At 37.6% G+C, this 22,255-nt stretch overlaps 1 protein-coding gene across 1 annotated transcript in view; it reads right to left on the bottom strand.

Annotated features, from left to right (window-relative positions):
- The window catches only part of LOC150087660 (mitoguardin-like), a 59,644-nt gene extending 38,976 nt beyond the window's left edge, over nt 1–20,668 (bottom strand). The window contains exons 1-2 of the mRNA XM_090369852.1: nt 20,660–20,668; nt 6,743–6,864 (exon numbers count right to left, since the gene is read on the bottom strand). Of these exons, the coding sequence (XP_090225978.1) occupies nt 6,743–6,864; nt 20,660–20,668 (131 nt within the window). The remainder of the gene's footprint in view (nt 1–6,742; nt 6,865–20,659) is intronic.
- Between the last annotated feature and the right edge of the window lie 1,587 nt (nt 20,669–22,255).

Genomic DNA, 22,255 nt, shown 5'->3' with positions numbered 1-22,255 from the left:
TTACCAAGAAAGAGCTTAAGTTCTAGAAAATTGGAGTGTCTTGAGACTAGGCCCCTGCGAGGTGATCTGCCTGAAGTTATAAGGCCTTGAATGGTAGGGGCAGGCTCAATGCTGATGGGATTCTTCCTCTCGATCAGATTATGATGGTTGGTTGGTTGGTTATTGGAAGTTTAATGGCGCATCAGCATCTAAGACTATCATGCGCCAAGTCTAATGTAATAAAATATAAATATGTAAAAATATAAAATAGTATATCTAGTTAATATATCATAAACAAAAATATGGCATAAAACATTTACGATATATTAAATATTAGAGCAATCTAAATAAAACTATGTAGATTAATCAGTTGTAAAAACCTGAATACATCTGACACATTGTCATCGTCGAATAAAATCTACCTGAGTGTATAAGGCTCAGACAACTCGGATTATGAACCTGAGGGGAGCATGCCACTGGTTAAATTCCTCTGTTGGGATTAAACCACTGGCATGCTATTGCATTAGCCTAAACTCTTAAATATTAAAAAAAAATAACAAAATAATAAAATGATGCACTTTATAGTTCTATTCTTTATTCTAATAGTATAACAGTGTGCATATGTCCATTCCAATATTCCCTATCAGAGACTTGGTAATTTGGAATCTCCTCTTTTCGATCTTCTGGCTTAAAATCTCTCTACCTCATTGTGTCAAATTCATCTGTTGTCTCTACCATTCTCCCAACTCCATTAATCACTTGGAGCTCTTTGACTTCCTCTCTTTGCAACTTGACTTTCTCCAGTCCAACTTTCCTAACAGTGAGGTAATTTTCCTTGGTGATTTTAATGTTCACAACTCCAGCTGGCTTATGTTTTCTTGTCACACCCAGCTGGTAGAGATGCTGATGCTTTTGCAATTACTAATGACCTTCCACAGATTATTCATTTACCTACAAGGATACCGGACAATCCTAACCATGCAGCCAACATGCTTGATCTTTTTCTCACAAACAGCCCTTCTAAGTACACGGTCAAAGTGAGTGGTCCTTTAGACACCTAAGATCACGACTTGGTGATTGTCTCTTCTCCAATGGAGCCTTTATATCAGGGCTATTCCCAACCTCGTGTTGTTTGGCATTACAAAAATGCAAAATGGGATGACCTGTGCGATTTCTTTTTTTCTTTTGCTTGGTCAGATTACTGTTTCAAAACTTCTGATGTCAACTTTTACTCAGATCGTAACAGTGAAATTATTCTTGTAGGAATGAAATTCTTTATTCCACAATCCACTTTAAAATCTCGTTCTTTATCTAAACCTTGGTTTTCCAATAAATATGTTAAGGCTGTTCATCAAGAGAAGAATGTTATATATCGTAATTGGCTTGTTTCCAATTCTTCACTTTCATTATCTGCCTACACCAAAGCTCGCAACAATTGTAAAGCAGTTATTAATCAGTCCAAACTATATTTTGAAAAGGCTAAGAGTAGAAAACTTGCTTCTTACCTTAATGGTAGCTGAGCATTATGGTCTCTTGCCAAAACTATTGGCTGCAACTTTTGCCCATCTCTGTCAAAACCAGATGGTTCTGTTTTCACTTCAGCCAATGATAAAGCTGACCTGCTAGCATCCCATTTTGTTTCCAACTCATGTATTAATGATCTTGGTAAAACACCTCCCACCATTCCCAACATGCTCCATTCAATGCCTCCTGTGGTCTTCCGTCAAAAGGATGTCAGAAGGATTTTGACAAATCTTGCTGCCGAGAAAGCTCCAGGTCCTGATGGTATTTCTCCACTTATTCTCAAAACCTGTGCTCCTGAACTTACTCCTGTTCTTTGCCACCTTTTTTCACTTTCTTATTCCAAAGGTATTTTTCCTTTGCTTGGAAATTTGCTCATATCCAGCCAGTTCCTAAAATGTGTGACAAATCCCTCCCATACAATTATCGTCCCATTGCAATTACTTCTACTCTTTCTAAAGTAATGGAGAAATCAATTAACTGCCAACTCTTATTAAACTACCTAGAAACCTTCCATCTGATCAATGATCACCAGTATGGATTCCGTCAGTGTTGATCCACTAGTGATATTCTGGCTTATGTTACCCATTTATGGACAAATTCAATAGAAAAGTTCGATGAAACACAAGCAGTTGCTCTTGACATCTCAAAGGCTTTCAATTGTGTTTGGCATAAAGGTCTTCTAAACAAGCTTCCACCTTATGGTTTGCCAACTGTTTTTTTGTAGCTGGTTGTCTAGTTTTCTTTCTGATCACTCACTGATGGTAGATGGCTCTCTGTCTTCTAACTTCTCCCCTAATGCTGGTGTCCCCTAAGGTTCAGTTCTTTCCCCCACTCTTTTCCTCTTGTATATTAATGACCTTTTTTCATTGACTGGAAATCCTATCCATAGTTTTGCCGATGGTAGCACATTGCATTCTACTTTCCATTTTGAGAAAACTTGTCCTGCTCAATCAGCTTCAACTTCTCGAAAATATGCTACCAATTCCTTCAATGCCGATCTCCAGGTAATTCTCCAGTGGGGCAAAGATAACTTAGTTGATTTTAATCCTTCTAAAACTCAGTCTTGTCTTATATCTCGCAAAAAGGATTCTTCTGCTCCTATGCTTATCTTTGGTGACACTCCAATTTCTAGGGAAAATGATAGCTCTCTTTTGGGGATTACCCTGACTTCTAATCTCTCTTGGCACAAGCACATTACAAATATTGCTTCCTCTGCATCTAAAAAACTTGGTTTTCTCTTTCACTCTCACCTTTACTTTTCTTCCAAACAGCTGTTCACTCAGTACAAATCGCAAATCTGCCCTACCATGGAATATTGTTCCCACATCTGGGGTGGTGCCCCCAAAACCTCTCTCAGGCTTCTAGATTCCATTCAGAAGAGGGGAGTTAGGTTAATTAATGACTCCTCTCTAACATAGTCTCTTCACTCACAGTCTCATAGATAGTACTGTTTCTGCTGCATGCCTTTTCTACAAATACTTCCATGGGCACTGTTCTGATTTGGTTTCTATAATTCCTGCTCTCTCATTCAAAACAGTCCAAACGCATGCCGCCACCAGCCAACGTTCATTTACTGTCCAACTTCAAACTCACAGAACCAACTTTTCATCTTCCTCGTTTATTCATTCAACTGCCGTTTTCTGGAACAACCTTCCTTCATATGTATTTTCCATAAATTACAGCCTACAGAAGTTCAAGTCTAATGTCAACAAATATCTTCTTTCACCTTCTCAACCTCCAACCCAAGCACGGTACTGAGTACTATAGGTTCTAATACCTCTCGTGTTTGGGATTTTCTTCATAATAAAAAAAAATAATAAATAACAGATAAAAATAACAAACAAGTAACAGCAGCCTTTATTTAAAAAAATTATTTCCCAACTGCAAATTCCAAAAAACAAGAAAATAAACTGAGGATAAAGGCAAACTCTGTGGGAAAATAATACATGTACAACACATTTTTGAATATCAACACAGATTCATCACAATTTTTATAACTATCATATTTTTTATAATTTCTCTAATATGGTCTTCAAGTTTTAATCTGCATTAATGATGCAGATCAAAAATGAAGATAATATTAGAGACATTAAAATGTACACTGACCTAATTCTAACAGATATTTTAATACTAAAATTTAATTTGTGTTAAACTGGGTTTAATATATGAAGGTTAATGAGACTTTATATGATGTCTTTTATGATGAGGACTTTTGCATCATTTATTTCTTTGCTGCAGTCTGCCACAGCAAAGTGGTCATTAGCATTAGCAGAGGCATATGATGCAAGAAAGCAAGCTTATGCAGCATCAGCCAAAAAAAAAAAAAAAAAAACCCCTTCCACTTCACCCCTCCTTTGGTTCGAAATACCTGTCCAGCTGAGCCTTAAATTTATTTAGGCTATCAACTTCCACAACAAGGGATGGAAGTCTGTTACACCAACCAACTACCCGCTGGCTAAAGGCAAATTTCCGCACATCTATCCTACATCTGTCTTTCCTCAATTTGAATTTATGCCCTCTCAGGTGATTATTCTGAGCAAGAGGCAGTATCCCATCAGCATTGAGCATGCTCAAACCATTCAAGGCTTTGTACACCTCTATCAGATCACCTCGCCAGTGCCTAGTCTCCAGACACTGTAATTTGCAAAACTTAAGCCTTTCTTTGTAAGAGCAACCCTTCGTTCCATTCACTAACCTTGTTGCCCTTCTCTTTACTTGTTCCAGCAGCTCTACATCCTTCTTGAAATGAGGCCTCCAGACCTGTATACAGTACTCAAGGTCATGTACAAGGGTGACATGGTCATGTACAAGGGTGCATAAGTACATGTGCTTTGACTGACCAGGTTTTAAGCTCATGATTGCTAAATACAGTGGTTTCTCATATTTAAGATGACTGCCATAGCCAAGTGATCAGGAGCAGGAGGGCAACAGCACACACTTTTTGAGCAGACCGAGGTTCAAGACCCTGACTGCTAAATACACTCTGCCAAAGTGCACTGGACCAGTGTGGCAGATTATAGTCCATTCTCTCAACGTGACTTGCTGAGGAGGCTTCCATCCTGCAGTGGAGTGACAATGGCATACCACAGAACTAACCTTGTGAGTAATGTATTTATTTGACAATAAAGCTCTGTGCATTAAGAGCAGAAATTTAGTCTGACAAGTAATTAACTACTTAGCACATTAATAAACAGAAAAGCTTGTTTCATTACTGACTGCAGAAATACTCAAATTACAAGGGGCAATCAACAAGCATTTACCCTCACCTAGAAATATCTGAGTTATGGATTTGATATATATACGTGAGGTATGTAGTATGTTGATAATCATTAATATACGGAATTTATGGGCTAGCGCCATTGCAGTGGCAATATACACTCTGTGTCCATAATGTATATATATATACATTATGGACATAGAATCCATAATGTATATATATACAGCAGTCTCTCAATTAAAGTAGGTGGTAGACGACTTTCAGTAGGTGGTAGATGACTTTCATCAACCGGTGAAATACACCACTTTGCTTATTGGAGGCTTGAAGTGGTGAAACCCATGTTTAGTCTCTAGAGCAAAGTTTCCAGCATCCCCCTACCCCCCATACTTCTCCTCCAACCCATGCATAGTACTAAGTACTATAGGTTTTGATACCTTTCATGTTTGGGGGTTTCATAAAAAAAAAAAAAAAAAAACCGGGACATTTCAAGATTCCAAATTAAAAGAAAAAAAAATCAACCAGAAATCAAAAAATTCAAGTAATACCTAGAATAGGTATAAACAGTTATTTTGCAAGTCGTAAATAAGCAGTATTATAAACAAGCGGCATTATAAATCGTCACTGGGAGATTAGTGTACCTGTTATCTGCAATCCTTAGTGTACCTATTATCTGTCAGACGTGAAATGCTTGCCTTTCAGAGCTTTCTTCAGACATGGAAACAGGAAGATATCTCACAGGGCTAGGTCTGGTAAATAAGGAGGATGTAGCAGAACCTCGGCACCTATAGCAGTGATCACTGGCTTCACAACATTAGCCATATGGGGCCTGACATTGTCTTGATGAAGAAACCACTTCACACTGGAATGTTCTTGATATTTCTCTTGATAAAGCAAAGTTTGGCTCTGAGAACCTCAGAGTATGCTTCCTTATTCAGTTGTTCCATGAGGCACAAAATGTGTAACAAGAATGCCTTTTATATCAAAAAACAAAAGAACCATTTGTTTGTCAGCCAAACGAGAAGCTCGAAATTTCTTAGGTCTTGGTGAATCAGAATGCTTCCACTCACTCGAATGTTGTTTTGTCTCTGGATCACAGTGAAAAATCCAAGTTTCATCACAAGTCACTATTCAATTTAAGAAGTTTTGACCCTGCATTTCAAAATGATCAAGCATTTCTTTGCACAACTCTACTCTTTGCTGTTTTGTTCTGGAGTCAAATTATATGGAATCCAGCACACACAGATTTGCAACATTTTCAGGTGATCTTTTACAGTATTGTGAGCGCTACCATGTCAAATGTACATTCTAACAGCTAATTCACAAAGTGTAATTTGCTTGTCTTCATCCAAGATTTCCTGGGCTTTTGTGATTTGCTCAGTTGTTGAGGAGGAAGGCTGACCAGGTCTTGGAGTCATCTGCAACAGATTCACGGCCTTCACTGACTCGCTTGTGATATTTAAATATGGCTGTCCTACAGAGACATTCAATACTATGCTTCATTCATCTCTAACTGTTTCCGGTGCATTTAAGCCCTATCTGACAAAATAACGAATCACACATCACTGTTCAATCTGTACGTCCGACATAATACATGCTTCAAAATGATTGTCACTGACATGCGGTTAAAAAAAACTTTCTTCACGCAACACTAGTTCGACAAGTACTGGCATGTGCACACAGTCTATTCAGCAGCAATGAGAGAGAGAGAGAGAGAGAGAGAGAGAGAGAGAGAGAGAGCAGCAGTTATGGAAAGTTCGTGCAGTAAACATAAAATCTCGCACCAGTTCACAAATTAAATGATCGCCCCTCATATATTATCTTATGTGTCTATGTACCATACTTTACCTGCACATTCTCCATAAATCTATGGAGAATGTTTAAAAGTGTGTCTTTTGTGATACTCTTCCGCACAAACGTACATTCAATAAATAATACTGTGTACACACACGGTATACATGCAAAAAAAAAAAAAAAAAAGTGACTTATGATGATATTATATACAAATTTGTTAAAGATGCATACCTTGCTAGAAATCCAAGTAATGTTATTCCAATACTAAATGAAATCACAGTTACTTTGGCATGAGTTGAAAGTGGAATGGAAGGCAAATTGATTGTAGGCCGGAACTGGACCATAATAGTATCCTGAAAGAAAAGAGTAACATACAAAAACTGAATAAAGTTGATCTTGGAAGCAAAAAAATTTTTAAAATCACCCCTTTTCTTATGAAATGAGTTTCTTTGCCAAATGCAATTCATACTAAACTACCTAGCTAACACACTAAAAAATAATAATAATAAAATAAAAAATCCGAGAGTGGAGTGTGCTAATGGAGTGTGAGTGTTAATCTTATTCACCAATATTTTTTGGTGAAAAAAAAACATGAAAAAATTGTTTATAATGGGAGGCTTTAAAATTTTATTTTTAATTCCATTGCTATACAGTACTGGATAACACAAACATAATATAATTAGTAACTTCATACTTGCTATCCAAAAAAACAAACAAATAAAAAAAAATATATGCTTATAGGAACATTTTTCGGAGCTGTAAATACTTTTTTTTTTACAGCTATTATTTTTTTTTCATGGAAATACTCTTCCAGTTAAAAAAATAATCAACAAAGCACATCAAAAGTAAATACCATAACTGTTCATTCTATGTGTGTGTGTGTGTGTGTGTGTGTGTGTGTAAGGTTTACATCAAAGGAATTTGGAAAAGGGGGGTAACACAAAATGAGTTGCTAGTTGCAGAGTAACTAGAGAGTTTCTAATTACTCTGCAACTAGAGTTTCTAGTTTCTTCCACTCAACCATTCCTTAATCTACAGCAGCATCAAAAGCTTAATCTTGCCCTTAATGCCACACTGCTCCAGTTTGTATACAGCAGTATCAAAAGTGTTCCTGAAATCCAAGTGCATGATATCAAAATTATTTTCTGCATCCAGTTCCTTTGTCACTACATCATAGTATCAATCAAACTGGTCAGACAAGATCTCCTATTAACAACCCCATGCTGTGACTGAAGTATAACTGCACTCCTGTCTAGATGGTCCTGCATTATATCTTTAATCAGTGGCTCTATTATTTTCCCTGTAACAAAAGTTAAGCTAACAGGGTCTGTAATTATTCATGTCACTCTTTAACATTGCTTTGTGAATTGGGGATACATTTGCACACATTTCCACTCCACAGGGACCTCTCCTGAATCTTAGATGCTCTCAAAATGGCTAAAGGTTTGCTTACCTCCTTTGCCCCCCCCTCCTTAATATAATTGGATAGATCTCATCCATCTCATGGGCATTTTTTTTCCTACAGTAAACAATTTGCAATGGCAATAGAGGTTCTTGACAGAGAATAGCTTATTTTAACAATGAAGGTTGTATTATTCAATAGTTCAATGTTCCCTAATGATGTTCACCAAATTCCATCACTTCTTTATGTATATACAAACAACAATATGCATAAGTTATAATCATTTACACCATTTCAAAATAAATGCTTATTTAATAAATTTTGCTTACTTGAAACACTCATCATATTTATAACTTTATTCCATAATTTTCTTGAAATATACTATTTAATAAATTTTGCTTACTTGAAACACTCATCATATTTATAACTTTATTCCATAATTTTCTTGAAATATACTATTTAATAAATTTTACTTACTTGAAACACTCATCATATTTATAACTGTACTCCATAATTTTCTTGAAATATACTAATTAGTAAATTTTCACTTTTTTGTTCCCATAAAACTCACTGAAAACAACATTCATCAATTTTTCTGCATCAAAGGCTCATGCAATCAGCAACAAAGCAGTTCGAATAAAAATTAACAGCAACGAGATATGTTGAATATATTTGCATCCACTGTGGCCTGCTGCATGTGTAATAGAAGTCTGATTGTTTGCATGATGTCTTGAGACCTCTCAAGATGAGAAATTTGGCAGAACTCACATACAGTGTGACTGCAGCCTTAGTCATTGTTTTGTTTTTCAATTACCTATAAATTTTGAAAACTGTTGAGGAACACAATAAAATAATTTGAATTTTTTTTTTTTTCTAAGCTTTATTCCTAGAATTATTCTCTACATTTATTTATACATGAAGTTTTAAAATTCATAAATAATTATAAAGATAAGTATTCTCCAAGTAAGTGCTCAGTTTTTGTAGCTTAAGTGAAATAAGTCATAAATAAGTTATGACTTATTTCAGAAAAAGTCCCCTTTAAATAATGAGGGGACTATCAACAAAATGTTTTTAGACCACAGCCTGAGAATCACTGTTCTAAACCATTTAGAACATCGTGGACTAATGTTATTAGTGGAGTCCCTCAGGGCTCAGTGTTGGGTCCATTATTGTTTTCTGTATTTATAAATGATATTGATGATGGTATATCAAGCTTAATGTCCAAGTTTGCAGACGATACAAAGGTTGGCAGGGTTGTCAAGGACACTACTGACACTATGCTGCTGCAACAGGATCTGGAAAGGTTGAGCAGATGGGCTGAGAGGTGCAAATGTAAAGTACTACACATGGGAAACAGCAACCCCAGAGCAACGTATCAACTCTAACTCTGTGGTACTACACTGACAGTGGTAGAGAATGAAAGGGACTTGGGGGTGGTTGTGCAGGCAGATATGAAGTTCTCTGAGCAGTGCAGACGGGCTGCAAGAGTAGCTCATGGAGTATTGTCAATGATATACAGAAATTTTTCCAGCAGGGATAAGGAGGTGATTATTCCCTTGTATAAGGCAATGGTCAGGCCACACCTAGAGTACTGTATACAGGTCTGGAGGCCTCATTTCAAGAAGGATGTAGAGCTGCTGGAACGAGTACAGAGAAGGGCAACAAGATTAGTGAATGGAACAAAGGGGTGCTCTTATGAAGAAAGGCTTAAGTTTTGCAAATTATAGTGTCTGGAGACTAGGCACCAGCGAGGTGATCTGATAGAGGTGTATAAAGCCTTGAATGGTTTGAGCATGCTCAATGCTGATGGGATTCTTCCTCTCGCTCAGAATAATCACCTGAGAGGGCATAAATTCAAATTGAGGAAAGACAGATGTAGGATAGACGTGCGGAAATTTGCCTTTAGCCAGCGGGTGGTTGGTTGGTGGAACAGACTTCCATCCCTTGTCGTGGAGGTTGATAGCCTAAATAAGTTTTAGGCTCAGCTGGACAGGTATTTTGAACGAACAGAGGGGTGAAGTGGAAGTGGGTTTTTTTTTTTTTGGCTGATGCTGCATAAGCTTGCTTTCTTGCATCAAATGCCTCTACTAATGCTAAATGCTAATGCTAATTTCAAAAAGAAGCTCATTTTAGTTTTATTACCAACCAATGTTAAGGAATACTCCCTATTGAGAATTTGGGTTTTTCATCCTTCTAAAGAACCACTAAAACCTGCAATTTATAGGCAATATGCAAGTGACAAAATTAATGAAATTAGAGTACCTAATTACAGAGGTCCTGTTCCAACCAATCAACCATTCTTTTCTTTAACAAAGCTCTGATCTAATTTTGTATCATGGAGAGCAATATTTAACATAATACTAAATAATAATACTAATGTTCAAACATATTAGTTTATTTACAGATCAAATAACTGCACCATAACCTCCTAATCTCATAAATCTTTTGCAATCCTAATATCTGACATTTTCTACTTTTTTCTCCAAAAATTATATATACAAGGGATGTTTGAAAAGTTCTGTTAAGAATAATTTGCTTTTGAAAATAGCAGCCCTCACCCCAATACAGTTCTTACAACACTATCAACTTACAGACCTGTTAGTTTAACTTCTGCTCCAGGAAAATTAATGGAGGCACTGGTTAAAGAAGCACTGCAGAATCATCTAGACAAGACTTCAGTTATAGTTCAGACACAGCATGGGTTTGTTAAGGGGAAGTCGTGTCTGACCAATCTGATTGGATAACTATGATGTGGTCACAAAGGAACTGGATGCAAAGAATAATTTTGAGATCATATACTTGGATCTTAGGAAGGCTTTTGATTCTGTTGCACATGGAAGACTGCTGCACAAATTGGAGCAGTGTGACACTGGAGGCAAATTGCTGCTATGGATAAAGGGATGATTGAGTGTGAGAAGACAGTGGTAATCAGTGGTCACTGCTCTTCTTGGACTAATGTTATTAACGGATTCCCCCAGGGTTCAGTGTTGGTCCATTGTTGTTTTCTGTATTTATTAATAATATTGATGATGGAATATCAGGCTTAACATCTAAGTTTGCAGACAACACAAAGGTTGGCAGGGTGTTATGACACTAATGACAGTACACTACTGCAACAGATCTAGAAAAGTTGAGCAGATGGGCTGAGAATTGGCAACTGAAGTTTAACATTGACAAATGTAAAGTAATGTATATGGGTAGCAGTAACCCCAGAATAACGTATCAACTGTGTGGTAGAGAATGAAAAGGACCTGGGGCTAATTGTGCAGTCAGATATGAAGTTTTCTGACCATTGACAAGACACCAGGAGCAGCTCATGATGTCTTGTCAATGATATACAGGAATTTTTCTAGCAGGGAAAAGGACGTGATTATACCCTTGTATAAGGCAATGGTCAGACCACACCTTGAGTACTGTATGCAGGTCTGGAGGCCACATTTTAGGAAGGGTGTAGAACTGCTGGGACGAGTACAGAGAAGGGCAACAAGATTAGTGAATGGAACAAAGGGTTGCTCTTACGAAGAAAGGCTTAAGTTTTGCAAATTACAGTGTCTGGAGACTGCGGGGTGATCTGATTGAAGTGTATAAGGCCTTAAATGGTTTGAGCATGCTTAATGCTGATGCAGACTTCCTCTTGCCCAGATTAGACTTCCTCTTGCCCAGATTAATCACTTGAGGGTAAATAAATTCAAATTGGGGAAAGACAGTTGTAAAATAGATGTACGGAAATTTGCCTTTATCCAGCAGGCGGTTGATTGCTGGAACAAACTTCCATCTGTCGTAGAAGTTGACAGCTTAAATAAATTCAAGGCAGAACTAGACAAAATTTTGGAGTGAATAGATGGGTGAAATGGGAATTTTTTTTTTTTTTTTTTCTGCCTAAGCTTGCTTTCTTGCATCATATGCCTCTACTAATGCTAAATGCTAACTTTTTAAACACATATAACATGCTGCTTTCCAATATGCTCTTTGGTGCAGACCAGGCATATTTTACCTCCGTATCATTGGGAAACTTGCGTTCTCATGGCTCATATTTTAAGGTGTAGAATACATAAAAACTGCATGGAGAAAAATCTAACCAATAAGGTGATGTACCTCTGATGAGAATTTGTCTTGTGCAGTATAGCATTACCATGCAGCAGAAATCATGATATATTAACACACTCTCTCTCTCGACCAAACTGAATCCCTCAAATGATAATAATCACCAATCACTATTTATTGGTGATTATTATCACCAATCACTGGTATTGCAGAAAAATGTCTTTAGTGGTTAAAAAAAGCACGAGAGAAAGTTTTGACATATTCTTTGCTGTGAAAGAGCAGTATACAACTTCTTCAGTGGAGAGAAATCTTCGATAGTGTTTCAGCGGTCAAGGGTTTTGAAATGCCTGACTGCTAAACAAAATGAATCCATAAATTCATTGCATTTGATACTGGAAAATAAAGTCTTCATTCTGTTACCCTTTTCCCACATGTGACATAGTTTCACACATTTGTCTATTTTCAAGTTCATGAAGCACCCATATTGCCCATTTGACCCCAGGGGCTCACATCTGGTGAGTATGGGCTTGGCAAACCCAGGGTCCTGAGATGGATATCATCATTCTTCTCTTTCTTGGTGATTCCTTTCTACTTTCTCTCTCTCTCTCTCTCTCAGGGTAACTCGGGAATTTTTTTTGGATGGTTCAGCATAAGCCTCAGGCTTCCTTGTATCATATGACTAATAATAATTTTCAGTTCAATGGACACAATGTAGTAAGCACTATTCAACAATAATTCAAATTAGCACAATTATTGGCTTAGAAGTTCATCTCAGAGCTCTAGATAAACTTGTAACCAAAAAGGTATTTATTTCCTTCTTTTTAAGGAATTAACAGGCTTGTCTCTTCTTTTGATGTCCTTCTAGTCCCATGGATCCTCTTGCTAAGTAATTTTCTGTTCCCATCCCTTGCATCTTCATTCCTTTATGTCTAACCATTGTTTCTAAGTTTCCATGGTTATCATATATATTATTCAGATTTGAATTCTAAATGGAACATTCCGTTTTACCCTTCTTCTCCCCCCCCCCCAGCCATAGTTCATTTCTATTCTGTGTATTGTCCATTCTCTATTAGGAATTCCTTTTGCCCATTCTCTACTAGGAAGTTAGGACTTTCACTAATTTCTGTTCCAAAAATTTTGGCTTAATGAAAATAGTAATAATATCATAGGGTGTTATTTATATTTACTATTCAACTGAGGCCAAAAATATTTAGGGAAGCACACAAAATATTGTGAAAATTAATACTAGGATTAATTAGCAAGTTAGCTTACCATAGCCACTATTTTCAGGGGACTACAGGCATCATAATCTATTCAGGACAACACAGAATTTTGAACCTCTCAACTATTAATATCAGCAACAGTATAGAGGATAGTCCCAGTGATAAATTTTAATTGATTAGGTTGATTAAATAAATGTAATGATTGAGTATGTACCTAAATGTATGCTATACAATTGTATATACTATACTTATATTGGTATTATAAGATTTGGGTGGGGGGGGAAGTAAAGTAAAAGGTGAGTAAAAGTAAAGTGAAGAATGAATGAAGAATATGGTGAGAAAAAGTGAAGAATAAAGTTATAGCAGTATAACCACTATATCTTCATTTTTTTTTTTTTGGCACAAAAATCAAGATAGTTTGCATACCCACTGCTCATAAAAATAAGCACTGGGACATGAAATAAATATAACCACTCATTTATTTCATATCTTATAAGGCGCCTCCGTAGCCAGGTGGGAAGGAGCAGCAGTGCGTAGCACACGCTTCTTGATTAGACCGGGGTTCGAGCCCGTCACCACCAAATACGGAGGATGCGGAAAGGCCAAGAGATTGACCACCGCATATTCCCGGAGCAATATGGCCTCAGTTGCTAATGCTCCTAAAAACCAAACTAAACAAACAAACAAACAAACATTTCATATCTTATGCTGGTGACATAAGATTCAACCTTTAATTAGAGGGACTTGGCAATGAGGTGAACAGTTAAAAAAAAAAAAAAAAAAAAATGTGATTAATCACATAGAGATGTAGAGGTATGAGATATGGGAGATGACTTTAGAATTGAAGAAAGTTAAAAGACAATGGAAAAAAAGAGAAAATAAAGAGTATGGAAGAAGGAAGTAATGGGAAAAAAATTGAGAGTACAGAGAAAAGGAGAAAATAATTGGGAAGTGCTCTGACAAGCTGGGAGGATAAATAAACCACCTCTTTCAGATTGGACATTTATGCTCCCAACTTGGTTGAGTACTTATCTTTATTAGTGATACTTTGCCTAAACCCCAGGGGCTCACACTGGTGAGTATGGGCTTGGCACACCTAGGGTCCTGAGCTGGATATCATCATCATTCTTTTTCTTGGTGATTCCTTCTTCCTCCCCCCCCCCTCTCTCTCTCTCTCTCTCTCTCTCAGGGTAATTGACAAATTTTTTTTTTGGCTGGTGCAGCATAAGCCTCAGGCTTCCTTGCATCATATGGCTAATAATAATAACACTGTCTTGAATATTTTTTTACAGTCTACTATAACCATACAAAGAAAGACTGATTATGTGGGCTACAGAGTTCAGCAACCAGGCACCTCAGAGAAAACTTTTCTGAGGTTAATAGGCTCTGAGAATGGTTAGTAAAATGAATGAAGGTGGAATTTTCAGTTATAAAAAATTCCAGAACTAGGGATCATAAATTCAAACTACAGGGGAAGAGGTTTAGACTAGATTGTAGTTAGTTTTATTTTATCTAATGAGTTATTGATTGCTAAACACGTTGCCTCTGGCACGTTGAGACTGCCAGTTTGAATAAATTCAAAGATCACCTATGTGAGGAAAGTAGCACATACTTTCAGGTGGATACCAATGCTGCTGCTACAGGAATGCCAATTCCAGAGAGTTGCTAACCAGCAAAAGGAAGTTTTTGCTACCACTGAATGAAGTGAAAGTTAAGTTAAATCTGTGCATTATTTAAGAATGCATGTAAGGCATAAACCATACTAATGAAATTGGATTCTTTCTTTAAATTAAATGTATTAAATAGCTAAATCGTATGTATAGCTTAGGATTTAGTACGATTTAGTTATTACATTACAGCACATAAGGACTCCTTAAAAAAATCAAGAATGTATTAAATAGTTAATTGGTTTTCGTGTTTCCTTTAATATTAATACTGCGACCCTGCTTTCACTATTTTATATGATACTAATTATATATTTTCAATTATGTTGTTTCTTTGGCTGAAATCCAGATCATGGGCACCTCCCGACTCACTGCATTGTGGGTGTGGCCAAAGAACAGAGTGATTGTCTGGTCAAGTTCTGTCATTGGATGATTATTGTGAATGCATAATTTGCCTCATTTTTCATTTCTGATTGTTTAATTGGATGCAAATTCGCTTCTGATTTTAGCAGAAAATGCAAAATTATCATTTTTGTTTGCCGCACTGTTGTTTAGTCATCATCGTGCTGCTCTGCTGCCGTTGGTTACTGTGCTCTGTTACCGTCACTTATTCTTTGCCTTTTTTTTTTTTTTTTAATTTGTTATTCCATGTTCAACCCCAATGGAACAAGTGACTGCGAGAATGTTGCATAGTTTGCAAGGGATGGATGTAAGCCTATGTCTTTCCTAAATGCAGTTCGTGAAGTGTACCAGCCAGCATTGAGGACTGATAAGGTTAGTTTTTTTGTATTGAATTTGTTCATTGACAATTTGATTTCTTTCGCAGTTATTGTACAAGTTGTTAGTATCAGGTTCTCTTAATATTAGTGGTGTGTGGGGGGTAGCAGTCCCCAGGGGAAAAAAAAAAGCATTTCTGTTACGTTGTCTTCCATGAGTAATTCTCATTGTTAATGCATGTGAAATAGTCTAGTAATGTATAGGCAAGAAGTATCAGTGGTTGTATGTGATGTTAGTTTTTGTTAGTTGTTTAAAAATAATTGCATTTATATTCACTTATTTTTTGCTCCCTATTACTGTTTTTTTCTTCATTTCAGCTCCCACATATTGTGATGCCACGTGACATTCCCCAGTAATGTGTAAGCAGGGGGGAAGAGCCGTGAGTGGAGTGCTTGGTTGGTTGGTTGGTTGGTTTAGTATTTAATGGTGTATTGGCAACTAAGACCATAATGCACTGAGTGGGAGGTGCCTTCAAAGGGTTATCACTGCCTTCTTCCCCTCTTTCTCGCCGAAGTACGGGGTGTACCCATATTCTGTAGTTTAACCGTTTATTTTCTTATGACTTATTTGGCTTGTAAATAAATGAAAATCTAAACAAATATTCTTATTAGACAAAGATTTAATGTTAAAAAATATGGCCAAAGAAAATGGTCACGTTTGACAGAACTCTTTATTAAAAAACCCGAAAACTTAGGTACTTGAACTTCGTATTAACGAAATTCTTGAGTATACAGATAAAGCAGTAAAATCGAGAGGTGAGGGAGGCCCAAAGGCCGGCTCATGCAGTGAGACGTTTCGCTTATAATGAATCGCATACATACTTTTAATCCATGCCTATATGTTCTAAAAACTCTATCCTTTCCACAAGTTAAAAATCCTAGCGATACCAATGGTGCATCAAAATTATCAAGACACGTGTGTACAAATAGCCAGCCGGTTCACCTTCACTCGAGCACGTCATTCAATTTAAAAGGACAAACCTATACAGCACTTTGTATTGCTCTGCTTAACAGGTTTTAATAGCAATATACTTGACACTATATGGATTGAATAATTCATCCGCATTACATTATACTGCACAGTGAAATAAAAAAATTACATATTTACCTTTGCAAGAATATGTACTCGAAAATAATTACTAATCATTTGCATGCACTTTTTAATTGAAACACTAAAGTAACAGCAAATTCCATTTCAACAGTACGTATATTATATCAACGAACAGTTCATGCTATTAATATTGACATCCATAACAACATCAGTAATAAATCTTTTTAACTCTGAAACTTAACTTCGAGTGCCAATACCGGCGACAACAAATTTTCCACATTAACAAAGCTTTGACTTTTATTAAATGATAGAAACTGTGAACAAAATTAACGCCACATGGCGGTTGATTTTAGTAAGAAATCCCACAAAAACGTTGCAAAATTTCTTCCAAGGTTAGAGGACATTTCTTCTTGTCTTAAAACCATACTACCTCCAAATCTATCATCATATGTAACATTGCCAGCTTGCTGATTTGTGTAATTCCTGATAGCCTCCAAGAGGGTGGTAATCAATGGGTGCTATTCTTCGTGGACTAATGTTATTAGTGGAGTCCCACAGGGTTCGGTGTTGGGTCCACTGTTGTTTTGTATATTTATCAATGATATCGATGAAGGTATATCAGGCTTAGTGTCGAGGTTTGCAGATGATACAAAGGTTGGCAGGGTTGTTAATGACAGTAATGGCAGTGTGCTACTGCAACAGGATCCAGATAATTTGGGCAGATGAGCTAAAAAGTGGCAACTGAAGTTTAACCTTGACAAATGCAAAGTACTGCATATGGATAGAAGTAACCCCAGAGAAACGTACCAACTGTGTGGTACTACTCTTAAGGTGGTAGAAAATGAAAAAGACCTGGGAGTAATTGTGCAGTCACATATAAAGTATTCTGATCAATGCAGACAGGCTACCGGGGCAGGTCATGGGGTTTTGTCAATTATATATAGGCATTTTGCTAGCAGGGAAAACGAGGTGATTGTCCCTCTGTATAAGACAATGATCAGGCCACGCCTTCAGTACTACGTACAGGTCTGAAGCCCTCATTTTAGGAAGGATGTAGAGTTGCCTGAGCATGTAAAGAGGACAACAAGATTGGTGAAGGGAATGAAGGGATCCTCTTACCAAGAGAGGCTTAAGTTCTGCAAATTGCAGTGGCTGGAGACAAGGCACCTGCGTGGTGATCTGACTGAGGTGTATAAGGTCTTGAATGGGTTGAGCAAGCTGAATTCTGATGGGATCCTTCCACTTGTTCCGATTACAAACCTAAGGGGGCCTAAATTCAAATTAAGAAAAGACAGATGTAGATTAGATGTGCGGAAATTTGCCTTTAGCCAGCGGGTGGTTAATTGCTGGAACAAACTTCCATCTGTCGTTGTGGAAGTTGATAGGTTAAATAAATTTAAGAAGGAACTGGACAGTCATTTGGAGGGAATGGTGTGATTTTTTTTTGCTGATGCTGCATAAGCTCATACACTTGCTTTCTTGTATCACATGCCACTACTACTACTACTACTACGAAACAACGTCCAGCTTAGCGGTTGTTATTACGAAATGAAAAGGTGATACAACCACCGTCCAGAAACACGAGATCAGCACCTGGAATCAGACCACTCCACTGACCATGAAAAACTGAAAGGCTAGTAATAGGCATTCTCTTCAGATTCCTGAAAAACATTATATTGACGTCGTAAGGAACACATTATGTAAGGTGCTTCGCAAGGTACATTTTCATGGGAAAGCAGCAGCAGCAGCGAATAAGCCAAACGCATTACCAACTGAAATCAACTGTTGTTGTTGTTGCTGCTTCTGCTGCTGTCGTTGGGATTTAGGAGCATCAGTGACTAACGCCATATTGCTCCTTGTATATTGTCTAAAAATTACGGCTGTTCTGAGGACGAGTTTCTGTTTGCTGGACGAAAAACCGATTTTTCGGAAGAAAAAAAACCGCGTTACCCTCGGCAAAGAACGACTAACTGAGTCGCGTAATGAAAAAGGTCCATAAAAATTCTCACATCATCGACGGAAGTCGAACTCAAATCTTTTCCACCCAGTATGGGGAGGACGGCGATCCTATCAATTGTGTTACCCACGAGTGGAAAATCAATGATGTCGCCTTCCAGGGCGAGACTCTCCCTACACCCTATTCCGATCAAATCAGCAGGCGTGCACTGTGCATAGAGTGAAGTTTGAAGAAGATAGAGTGACCTGATTCTTATGATATTGCCTAGGACCTTTGGGGTTTGTGCAGGGAACCATAAACACAGTCACCTATTTTGACACTTTGGACAGTTCCCATGATCTATAGATTGTAGCGGTTTTTGGTAACAATTCTTGGCAATAACTGATAGTTCATTGAAGAAACAAATTCGTTTTTTTTTTTCAATAGGTTAACACCCAGTGACATGTTGCTAGTGCTGTTCCAAAACGATCCTGGACAATAATGAAGAAGAATAAAAATTTGAATATGAGTGTGTGATTGTGTTAAGTGTCGAAGAAACTAGCCCTATGAAGCGAAATTATATTGTGTTTGTAAATTTAGTGTATTCTGTGGTTATTTACATATTTTTGGAAGGAAAATACAAGTTTCCAGGAGAAAAAGCAGAGCAGCACTCAGCTGAGACCGACTAACTCAGCAATGTTGTGAAAAATACCACAAAATTCCTCGCATTATTAATGAGATAACCGAATCAGGTAAGTTTCCACTGGTGTGATGAGGACGGTGATATCAGATATGCTACCAAAAATTGAAATAGCAAGAGCAGAATCTCGATTCGAAAAATACATACCCAACAAATATCTGATAAAGAATATTGTCAAGCGAAGACCAGAAAACAAAATCCATAATAGTAACTCAGCAGTTCACTGAACAGCAGGAGCAGTGCTGCGCTACATTAGCTTCAGTCTATCGTTCGTTGGTGGAAACACTACATGGGGGAATGGACAGGGTGGTCATAGCAGCCAAAAGGAGACTGACATGCTATAGAAGTGAGAAGCAGTGATGTAAAAAAAAAATTTATGAATGTCCTGATACTTTACAGTGAGCAGTACGTATATGTACTAGACAGGAATTCGATTGGGTGTCGTTATGCTGAAATCACAATTTAGTTCATTGTACAAAAATCAAATAATTATATTAGGATTATCCGTAATTCATTACATTAACCCGTATTTCTGTCTGTAAATTGCATGTGTCCTCAAGTCGATTTGCCTGTTTGCTGGAAACCCCGCCAATTTCTGGGGGGGAGGAAACTTTGCTATCTATGCCTCAGACCGACTAACACAGCCGCCGAGTGAAAAAAAAATTCCATTAAAGTTCCTCGCGTCATCGAACCGCGCCTTTTCCAACCAGTGTGGGGAGAACAGTGACGATACCACAGTATGTACCAGCGCAGACCAGTTCATTGTACAAGAAAAAAAAAAAAAAAAAAAAATTATGATATTAGGGACCTTGTAAATGATTACATCTACCCATATATTTATATTGTCTGTAAATTGCGTGTGGCCTCTGGTCGATTTGGCTGTTTTACTGGACAAAAAAAACCTCAGTTTATGGGGGGGGGGGGACCTTGATGTCTACTCCTGAGACCGACTAATTCAGCCATGGAGTGAAAAAAGCCCACCAAAGTTCCTCGCGTCATCGACGGGATTCGAACTTGAGCTTTTTCTACGCGGTGTGGGGCGGACGGTGATCATACCACTGTGCTAACCGCGCAGACCAGTTCATTATATGGTGTATTACAGACACAGCAGCTTATGCGCCATCAAACCCCCACAACAACAAGTCAATTGTACAATCTTGAAAATCCCGTTTATTTTCCTGAAAGCCATATATATTTACAAGGGAACTTTCTAGTTGGCAGGAAGAAAAACGCAACCATCGCTAATACTGAATTACAGTGAAACCAGTTCAAACAACATATTAGTGCCCACACACACATACACACATAGGCAGGTCTATGGGTGTAAAGAATTATGGGAAGGTGCAATGTACCTGGCCCATATCTAAAACAGATCTATAATTCTCAAAAAGGAAGAAAGGTACTCCCAATCTGGAAAGCCCCTCCTCCTTCCTGCCCTTTTTCCAAACGCTAATTCTTTAATCCATTCTCTGAATTGTAGGCCACCACTGGCTATACATGAGCAGTTCTTACTCAGATTTTTACCGCCAGGATTTTATCTACGCATCACGAAACAGTCTGGGAACTAGCCCTCTTTCACTAACATATCTCATGTACCCATGTCCTCTAATAACCTGACTTCCCTAAATTTATTGAAACTATACGCATTTCCACAACACTAGAGAATGGAATTCATCCAGTATCTGGATGAAAGCCATCTCCTTTACACTATCCTCCTTCCATTTACAAAATCGTCCGGGATTATTTCAATGATAGAAAGGTTATCGTCGGTTGCAAATTTCAAAATCCCAACGCTAAATTACTCACAGTTTCCACAAAGTCTCCACCATTCAGTTATTGAGACTGTTCCCTATGCAGACGAGATGGTCCTTGTTGTGCAAGGCAACAAAGGCGTCAAAATTAAAAATAAATAAAACCGCGTCCATGCTAGCCTTACTGAATCATGGGTATGCTTCAGAAATTAATCATATCTATGAAGAAAAGGAAGGATGCTGCTACTTAAAAAAAAAAAAAAAAAAAAAAAACCCAAGCACGAGAGGTATTAGAACCTATAGTACTTAGGACCGCCTATGGGTTGAAGACAGAGAACATGAAAGAAAATACTTGTTGAAATTAGACTTAAGTTTCTGTATCTTGTAATTTTCAGGAAACACATATAATTCGAGGTTGTTCCAGAAAACAGAATTTGAAGGAATGAATTAGGAAGATGTAAAGTTGGTTCTATGAGTTGAAGTTGGACAGTAAAAGTATGTTGACTGGCTGCAACACATGTTGGGCTGGTTTGGAAGAGTGAGAGAGAGAGAGAGAGAGAGAGAGAGAGAGAGAGAGAGAGAGAGAGAGAGCAGGAATAATATAAACCAGTTCAGAAGAACACTAGCCATGAAAATTATTATAAGCATTATAATTAGTAAAGATACGTACATGATGCAAGAAAGCAAACTTAGATAGCTTAAGCCAAAATAAAAAAAATAAAAATTTCATTTCAACCATCCCTTCACTACAAAGGTTTGTCTACATCAGCTTTGGATTTACTACGTCAGAAGGAAGTTTCTTCAAGCAGTCAATTACTGCCTGAGAGGGAGGCTAAATAAAAGTTTCCTCACGTCCACTATACGAGTGACTTTCCTCAATTTGAATTTATGCCTCTCAGCAACGAAATCTCCGCAAGAGGAAGAATCCCACCAGAATTGAGCTTCCTCAATCCACTCAACGCTTTATGTACTTCAATAAGTTTACGTAAATAAGTCTACCTAAATAAGTTTAAGGCTCAGCTGGACAGGTATTTCGAATGAACAGAGGGGTGAAGTGGAAGTGTTTTTTTTTTTTTATTTTGTACCTGTATACAGTACTCTAGGGGGCTCAACCCCAGAGGCCCATATCTGGTGAGTATGTGCTTGGCACACCCAAGGTCCTGAGCTGGATATCATCATTCTTCTTTTTCTGGTGAT

This window comes from Mastigoproctus giganteus, chromosome 3, assembly GCF_048544385.1.
Source record: "Mastigoproctus giganteus isolate SK-2022 chromosome 3, ASM4854438v1, whole genome shotgun sequence".
Classification (NCBI taxonomy): Eukaryota; Metazoa; Arthropoda; class Arachnida; order Uropygi; family Thelyphonidae; genus Mastigoproctus; species Mastigoproctus giganteus.
Note: the sequence above shows the minus strand (reverse complement) of the source record. Positions and strands in the feature narration are given on the sequence as shown.